The sequence below is a fragment of the Panthera tigris genome, chromosome B3, assembly GCF_018350195.1.
Source record: "Panthera tigris isolate Pti1 chromosome B3, P.tigris_Pti1_mat1.1, whole genome shotgun sequence".
Classification (NCBI taxonomy): domain Eukaryota; kingdom Metazoa; phylum Chordata; class Mammalia; order Carnivora; family Felidae; genus Panthera; species Panthera tigris.
Window position 1 is genome coordinate 138,301,504 of NC_056665.1, and position 9,173 is coordinate 138,310,676.

The window sequence follows — 9,173 nt, forward strand, 5'->3', positions numbered from 1 at the left end:
ACCGGGTGTTTTATGCTCTGTTAGTGAGTACTTGATATTAGAAATTTTAGCAAACCAGAAAGAAACCACAGGTCTTAATAATATACTAACATGCATTGAGACGGGAGGGTTTCAGGAATTGTCAGGGAGTTTACGTCTGCTTAATTTACATCATATGCAAAGGCTTTACAAATACATATAAATGGTAAGAATGGAAGGTAAGATAAAAATAGAAAAATGTTTGACCCAGATTATATGGTTCAGTGATGCTATATATGTATTTTTAAACTTACGGAAAATTTCAAACATGAACAAAATTACAGTGAACACTCCTGTTTATATCACTTAGCTTCAGCAGTTGAGCACCTCATGGCCAGCCCTCTTCATCCACACATCTGATTCCTTTCCCATTGTTATGAAGCAAATCCCAGGCATATCATTTCAGCCAGAAATATTTCTGTGTATAGTAAAGGTCAAGACTTCTAAAAACACAACTACAGTATATTATTACCACACGTGTGCGTGTATTTGTATGTGCGCGCGCGCGCACACACACACACACACACACACACACACACACACACCAGTATAGTTGCCAATATTAGCAATAATTCTGAAGTGTTAACATATCCAGTCAGTGTTGAAATTTGCCCAGTTGTGACACATTACTGTTCTTTAAGTTTGTAATGTTTGCAGGATGCAGATAAGGTCCTTATTGGAATTGGTTTATATTGTTGTTAAATCTCTCCCACTCATAGAAACTCCGTGGTTTCTATGTCTTGTTTTAAAGCCACATTTAAAATTAAAAGTTCGGCCAGTAAATACATAGCAGAGAAGTTAGTGTTAAAAGATAGTTTTTCTTAAGAAAGTGACATTAATTGCAAGTGACTGCAGGAACGGGAAAGTACAGTAACTTTTGACTCCTCCTTTCCCTCCTTTACCAAAAACGAGTTGGTTTTGAATAGAATTATAATAAATTAAAAAATTAAGATCAGAAGAGAGCACTCTTCTTCAGGATGTTAATAAGTTTTACTAAGCCAGGGGGATTGTGTGGTTAATTAAGTTTGGGAAAGCTAAAGAGGTATTCCTTCTTGAACTTCTCAGAATCTTTTATGTGCCAATATATGCGTGAATCTCCTAAAAAGGGGGCGGAGGTGGTGTGATAGTGTTCAAGTTTGTAAATTATTTGATCAAAGAACTCTTTTTTTTCTCTTCCTTACAAAAAATATTTTCTGAAACTCGTGGTTTTGGGGAATGTACTTAGGTGGTATTGATCAACAGTAACAGTTTTCTTCATATTCTTTTTAAGTTTGGAAGATACTGAAGCCAAATTAAATATGTTACATTAAAATTTTTTTTCAAGTGAGCGAGTAATCTATTTTAAGGCCATAATTGATCTTACAGGTTAAATTATTTTATAATTTATTTTATAATTTATAATTTACTTGAATTTTAAAAAATTAATTTTTTTTTATCAATTAAAGCATTGATTGGCAAGTAATCTAAATTTTTCATTTTAGAGAATAAAGCTTTTTTTTTCAAAAACAGGATGAAACAAGCGAAGATGCTAACTGTCTTGCTTTGAGTGGACATGATAAAACAGAAACAAAGGTATATTAATTTAGCCTTGGAATACATACACGATTAAGAGTACAGAAGATGTGCTAAAAATGTCTCTAGAATATTGTACTGTCTTTTGTTCTGTAGGCTTTAGGTTGTTTGCAGTATTGTTTTTAGAGAAGTGTTTGTCCCTTTTGAATGTTAATTTATAGTGCTGAAATTGAATTTCTCAAATGTGTGAGCTCCTTACTGAAGGCCCAGTAATCTGGGTGGACCCTGAGTGGAACGGCGGGACGAGTGAGACATGTTCGGTACCTTTAAAAGAACTTGTAATCAAGCAGAGAAGATAGGAGGTAGATGCAACTAATCACATTACCAGAGGAGATCAAAGTAATGGAGGCTGCAGGCGTGGTGAGGGCAGGAGGGCAGGAACGCTGGGCAAGAGGCTTCGTAGAAGGACCATGTATGAAGTGTTTGAGGCGGTTCTTGAAGGGTATATAGGATTGGGGGCATGACGAGAAGTGAGAAGGTCATTTCACGATTGGGGTGTGTGCGTTTAGAGAATGTCTTTGGCAGAACGTTTTGGCCTGAGCCTTCTGGGGTGCGTGGGGCTTGAGGCGAGGTAGATGAGGTGAGAGAGAGTGGTTTAGCCAAGCCACGTTAGACTTCGAACGTCTTTTTTTTTTTGAAATTGGAATGTACTGAAGGCTTTTAACTTTTTCCTTGCATTGTAGAAAATTTGGAAATACTTTCCCCAAATTATTCCCATAATTGATATTTTAGCGTGTGTTCTTTTGATGTCTTTATAGAATTTATTTGGGCATACGTGCCAGTGCCTTCTACCTTCCAACCTTTACTCTGTAAACCAGGAGAAACTGTTCCTGTGATTACATAATTCACAAAATATTAACGGCGATTTAGAATGCTGTCTCAAGGCCATTACTATATTTTATTCAACCAGTTCCCTATTTTTAAATTTTTTTTTTTTTTTTTAATGTTTATTTATTTTTGAGACAGAGAGAGACAGAGCATGAACGGGGGAGGGTCACAGAGAGAAGGAGACACAGAATCTGAAACAGGCTCCAGGCTCTGAGCTGTCAGCACAGAGCCTGACGCGGGGCTCGAACCCACGAACCGTGAGATCATGACCTGAGCCGAAGTCGGACGCTTCACCGACTGAGCCACCCAGGCGCCCCCAGTTCCCTATTTTTAGCGATTGTTTCTGTTTTAAAAAAAAAGTTGCTCTTTTCTATTGTCCTATTGACTGTAGCCAAATACCTGGCATCCGTTTATGTTTATTAGAATAAATTAACGAAAGGAATTGCTGAGGCAGATCATACACTTACTTTTAAGACTTGATAACATTTTGCCAGTTTGTCCTTCAGAAAGCCTGCACCTCTTCCATTTCTGTTACCTACACCCTGTTTACCCCTTTCTGTTTCGTAAGAGAAAATTGCCATTTCATTGTTTTTTTGTATATGTTGTTTTGTAGAAATTCAAATGTTTATGTTTATTTTCATCTTTGTGTGTATGTATTATTTTGCTTTGTGCACACCTTTAAAAAAGTTCAGAGGAATGACATGGTTCGCCCTGTCTTTTCTGATAACAGAGTAGATCAGTGCATTGATTATTGAGGGGAGGAGAAACCAAAAAAAAAAAAGAGAGAGAGAGAGAAATGTTTCAGGGACTTTTTTTTACTTTTAATTAAAGGTGTGGGAGCAGTTTTTGTCCTTTTGGGTAATTTTATTTAATAATAGTAACTGGGTTTTTTTCACATAGCTAAGAGCTTGGGTTTGTATCGTGTTAATTACTGTCTGGGCAACATTTCTTAATGTGCCTGTGTGCATCTTTAGTGATTATTTTCTTCAGATGTCCAAGTTGGAGGTAGTTGGAAAGTCATGAGAGATTTTGACCATGCCTATAGAATTTAAGTAGGCAAGTAGAAGTTTATGTGTATCTGAGATGATGAAAGAGCCTACGGTGAGGCTTGCTAGATGAGTTTGTGATGTAGTCCCATCTTTCTCTTGACCCTCTTGTCTTCCAATTTGTCTTCTTTATTAGCCACCAAACCCAGTTATGTTCTTTTATTCTTTTTTAAGTCTCTTTCCTCCCCCGTCCTCTTTGTCTCACAGGAACAACTTGATACAGAGACAAGTACAACTCAATCAGAAACTATTCAGACAGCGGCTTCTCTGTTGGCCTCTCAGGTACTAAGTGCAAAAAGCAAGGAGAGTTTTATAAATGTTGTTAAGATTAGTGGGGTATAATGAACTAAAATGAGCATATGCCAAAGACCCTTAAAATTATCTTTGTGACAGTAACTACTTGTATCGTAGTATAAAGCTAGAACATTGGATTTAAGGGGACCGTTCTTTGCACTGTCCAGATGCCGACTCCTCCCTGAGTATATTATTTGATACCGCAAATCATTTAAATCCTCAGTAGTCACAAGATGCAGTATTCTTACAGAGGTTTTCTTTATAGGTCAGAGTGAATTTTAAATTATGGTAGAACCAAAAACCATTCTTTGTGGATCTTTTTGTGAGGTTGATAAGTTTTTTTTTTTAATTTTTTTTTATTTTTAAAATGTGTTTCTGTCTCACATTTTACTTCTGATTTTCAATTATTAATTTAATGTAACCCATAATTCTTTAAAATTATTTTTTCATTTGTCCTAGAAATTCTCTCTGTGGCAGTCCCTTGCATACAGTAGGCACCTGGAATCTTTTTTTAAATAGTGATTTGGGAACCTTCATTTGTTTGTGAAACAATTGTTCAGATTGATTCTACTTCAACGTCTAGGTCACACTCTGACACGAAGTAAATATTTTCTTTACGTGCACATTGAGCTGGTGACCCTCGGGAGGTCGGTGTTGCTCACAGCAAAGCTGCTGAGCTGAGGCAGTGGTATTTCGCTGCTTTGTAAGGTTCAGGGTTATTTTAACGTGATAATGTTAAAATGTGTTTTTGCTGACCATCAGCCCTCATAGCCTCTAAAGAGAGAACCGTCGTGTTCACTTTCTGGAATGTCTTTTATTTCCATAACTTTTATCTAATAAAAATTCGGGGTGGAGGAAGTAACTAAAACAGCATTAGGAAATGTGCCCGGTATTGATACGTGGACAAAGCTGTTCAGCAGTCGTGAATTCCTGGGATGCGATTGCATGGCTTTTGGCCTCTGCCGCACTACTCTGGAGAACGGTTCTCATACTTTTGCCTTACTAATAAGTTCATCCCTATTGTGGTCAGTACTCGTGGGTGTTTGCCTTTTTGGGTATATTTATGAGGGAGTAAAACTTATATTCTAATGTAAGCATTCCTAGAGCCATTGAGAGAGAAAACACCCAGTTATAAAAAGAGTGATTATGTAGATGACAAGGAAGTACATCCCTTTATTTGGTAATAGCAGCGGTGTCTGTGTTTCTGGGGAGAGGATTATAATGTCGTAGCTGTGTGTAACAAAGAGTCCTTACTGCTTTGAGATAAACTTGAAATACAGACAACATGTTAGGATCTCTGGGATCTGCTTCCAAGTAAGCTGGGGGTGAAGGTGAGAGAGGGGTGGTTGGCTGTCGTTGGGCCGCCGGCGAAGGTAACGGCCAAGTGGGGATTCATCAGCCAACGTGCTCTGCTTGTGTGGATGCCTGGAATTTCCCATAATAAAACACTTAAAAATTTATCTCTGTTTTTGAATGTTAACAGAGGCTTGTGATTTAGTCCTTTTTTGACATGGAACTTTGCTAAAATTTAGAGGAATTAAATTCTGGCTCAGCTGTATCGATTTTTACAATTTGTACGGTCAGAAAATGATAAATTGACCGGTAACTGCTGCTCCTGTGTAGAAGGTGAATTTTAAGTGTTCTCCCACATGGGGGTGCTCCAATACCAGTTAATGCTACAGCTCTTAGTGCTGTTTCGAGTAAATATAGTGCAACGTGAATTGAATAACTATATGACAGGTCATCCTTAGAGCAGCGTGTTTATAAATCTGTGTTTTAAATTACTTAGGAGTTTTCTGTGTGTTGCTAAAATATGCCTCCTTTATTATTTGAAAATTTCTACAAGTGTGGAGCAAATCATTTCACAGTAATAGTCGTGTTTATTTGCACCTCATTTTTGTTTTTCTTAAAATTTTTAATACGTCTATGGTAAGGTCCCATCCATTTCTTAGAAAGTAAAGCAGTGGAAAGTAAATCTCGTTTTTAAGTTACAGTGCTTTGAACAATGTTGTGTTCTTTGCTTTCGTTCTCAGAAAACATCCAGTACAGACCTTTCTGATATCCCTGCTCTCCCTGCAAATCCTATTCCTGTTATCAAGAATTCAATAAAACTGAGATTGAATCGGTAAAAACAACCTCAGGGGTCCATAAACAATATCTGCCAACTCAACCTGTTGTCTTCAAATGCTAAAAAAGGAGAATGGAGGGTACAAGACTAGACATGACTGAAAATGGATTTAGGTTTTTTTTTGTGGCCTCCCTTACTGGGCTAATCAGCACTTGATCGGAAGAGTCCAGGTTAGTATGTGAAGCCAGGAGTACTGTTATTATTGTGTTAGCAACAGTTGCATTAACGATTTCAAAAAATTAAAAAAATTACTGCCTTTAAAACAAAGAAAAAAAAACACCTCAAGCTATATTTGTATCCATAATTGACATCTGGATCGGGTTTATGTTTGATGCATTGTTTGGAAAATTTGCAATACAAACTGGCATAAGAATTCCTTGTTCGATGATGCACTTTTATGTAATTTTTTTATTAGAAAGGAGAACTAATTTTAGATTTTCGGCTTGATGGATTTTCGTTTTTTTCCTGAAAACTTTCCTTTACCATCAGTCTGCAAACTGGATACTGTCGTGCAGCGGTATCCTGTTCTACTTGAGGGAAAGGGTAAGAGTACATCTCGTTCAGTCCCTGTGCGGGAGCTCGAACCCTTACAAATGAAATGTCAATCCTAGGGTATATATTTGACATGGAGAGAATAATTAGGAAATAGTTGGTTTTGATGGGGTCATGATTAAGAAATGATATATTGGTTTTATTTATAGAATTGTTCAGAGTGCATACAAATCAGCGATCAGCCAGCGACTGTGTTTCTTTGAGCTTGTTAAAGCTCCACGTTTCTTTTGCCTTCAACCTGTTTGTCTTTGAAACAAAGCTTTTTGCTCCCCGCCCCTTTTCTTTTCCCTTTCTGCTTGTACGCAGTAAGGTAGAACTTGATTTCATAAAAAACAAAATGCCAGTATTTTCTTAAGCCATGATGTGAAACCAATGATCCTGTGGCCACATGGCACAGAACACTAAATTTTGGTCCCGTGGCTGAGACTTGAGGGTGACTAGAAGTCACGCCCGTGGACTGTGACGACCTGTCTCGGAAGGCCATTTGATCTCTGAGTATGCGGAATTTTGTACACTCCACGGAACTCTTCTCTGTAGTGAAGTTGATTTTCAATTTTAGACATGTGGGCAAAAAGGCATTTTCTCCAAGAATTTTAAACTAATTTTTATTTTTAAATGGTTGACCGAAATTTGTCAGTAAATTTTACATGTAGAAACATTTTAAAAATCATTTCTAGCAAGCACTTGGCATCTAGTCAGCCCTCTACTCCTTTTTCATTTTGTCTCATCCGATCAGTAGATTAGGAACTCCTTTCTTTAAAGAAAACAAATCCTCATAATTAAGCAGCAGAATATCCGTCTTCACGAAGTACGAGGGATGCCAGATGTTGATAAACTTAGTTACACTTTTCTTAATCTGGACAAAGCAAACCTAACAGATTTTTCTGATGAGCATGTTTTATGAATCTTCCATTGTGCTCCATTCTATCACATGTGCATTTTTCATGTTAAACTGCAGTTACTTAAACTCTTCCCCTATCCTTCCAAATTAATTTTCCAAAGTTGGAGTGTAGTCTTTCCCCTTAGGCTATGCATTAATGGAGGCTTTCTTTTCACCGTACCTTATAACGTCTAGTAGACCGTGTTTCCGCTTCCCACATCTTCGCTCCGCACAGTCACCTTGCCCTTCCTCCCGCCACCTAAGGAAAAAAAAAAAAAAAAAAAAAGATGGTCATGCTAACAGGTGAAGTGTACAAGGTGTCTGTGTGTTTTGTGTAGCTTCAGAGTTAGACTGAAATTGCCAGGCACAGATTTAGTCTTGTCATTTTGTTTACACATCGGGGGAAAACAATTCAGTTTATTAAACGTTTCATGTAACTGCACCCAAGTTTTGCCAAGCTGGAAACTTGGACCTTTTCTGTGTAGTGACTTTTTAATTCTAGTTTTCATAACCTGGAGATCAGACTGTTGCTTTCGCATGATGTATGTAGTGTCTCATGACTGGAGTTTGCTTTGTTTTATAGTATCTGTACTCCTTGTATTTTTCAAGAGCTATTTTGTAAACAGATGATGTATTTCTCCATTGAAAACACAATAAAAAAAAAAACAGCACAATCCCACAGTTGGCTGGTTTCTTCGGACTGACTTGATTTCTTTTGTTTTTTCAGCGATACATTGGTTATACTTACAACTTTATGGGACGGCTGTCAGCGAAGATTGGCAAAGGAGTTTACTTAGGTTACCTTGACAAAGGATTTGCTTCTTGTTAACGTATGCTTAGCAGTGGCAGTCTAGTAATGATCGGTACCTTATATAATCGGTATTTTTCATATACATGATCATTATAAGGAGGAAAATGTGAATATAGTTACCATTAATTCACTCTCAGCTGCCCCTCTGGCTACAGTATTTGTGTACGTAGACACTATACCTCTTCTGCATATTTGTCTCAGTCGTGTGGACCGTGTACTGCTGATGCGTTTCTTTTCCAAAGCTGTTGGTGTTCCATGCGATTGGTCCTCTGTCTCTCGTGTCAGCAGGTGGCGCTGTTGTTTTTCAGTGAGTTGAGGATTCTAGACCACAACCAGCTGAGATCTCCTGTTTCTCATTTTACTAAACCCCAACCAGATACTGCTTCTCTTAACCGCCCCCAATGCTCAACGTTGCATACTAAAGTCGTGGGGTAAGAGGGAACTGCTTCGTATGTTTGTAGTGGCCCGCTCTTGAGTGTGGCCATCTTAAGTGCTTCTAGGGGAGGGGCGGACCTCCCGAGGTAAAAGCCGTTGTTCTCCCGGACACGCGTTTGTGTGTATTTCGTTCCTGAAATGCCAAATCCTTATACCTTTATTGTATACATCTATACATCTTATGTGTGTGTATAACAATTTACGACTGCAACACGGGATGACTTCTTATTAAGCTTCCGGGGCTGTTCAGTAAAAGGGAAAATATTGTAAAAATTATCCTTGACTCCGTTGTTCACACCTACAGACCTGAACTTGCCGGACTTCTTCTACCTAGACAGACACTTAAACATGGGACTGAATATCACACTTTCTGACTTTGGTCACCTACGTGGTCTTTGGGCTTTTCGTGCATCTTGCTGAATTAGCAGAATACTTGAAAGTTGTGTGTTTTGTGGCTCTGGGTATATTCTGGAATAAAGTTTGTATTTTTCTAATTAACACCTCTGTGTTTTTCTCCACACACAAAAATGTTTTGGAGCTCTCTGCGTAGCATTAGTTCTGGCTGCAGTCAAGGTGGCAAAAAGTGATCAGCAGCTCGAAGTAGCAATG

At 38.1% G+C, this 9,173-nt stretch overlaps 1 protein-coding gene across 7 annotated transcripts in view; it reads left to right on the top strand.

Moving 5' to 3' along the window:
- The window catches only part of PAPOLA (poly(A) polymerase alpha), a 61,920-nt gene extending 53,494 nt beyond the window's left edge, over window positions 1–8,426 (top strand). For 3 of the 7 annotated variants that reach the window (XM_042990490.1, XM_042990489.1, XM_042990488.1), the window contains exons 20-22: window positions 1,528–1,590; window positions 3,672–3,746; window positions 5,792–8,426. In XM_042990490.1, the coding sequence (XP_042846424.1) occupies window positions 1,528–1,590; window positions 3,672–3,746; window positions 5,792–5,887 (234 nt within the window). In that variant the 3' untranslated portion in view covers window positions 5,888–8,426. The remainder of the gene's footprint in view (window positions 1–1,527; window positions 1,591–3,671; window positions 3,747–5,791) is intronic. The other 4 variants (XM_042990493.1, XM_042990491.1, XM_042990495.1 and 1 more) reach the window with 2 other exon arrangements.
- Window positions 8,427–9,173: the final 747 nt, after the last annotated feature.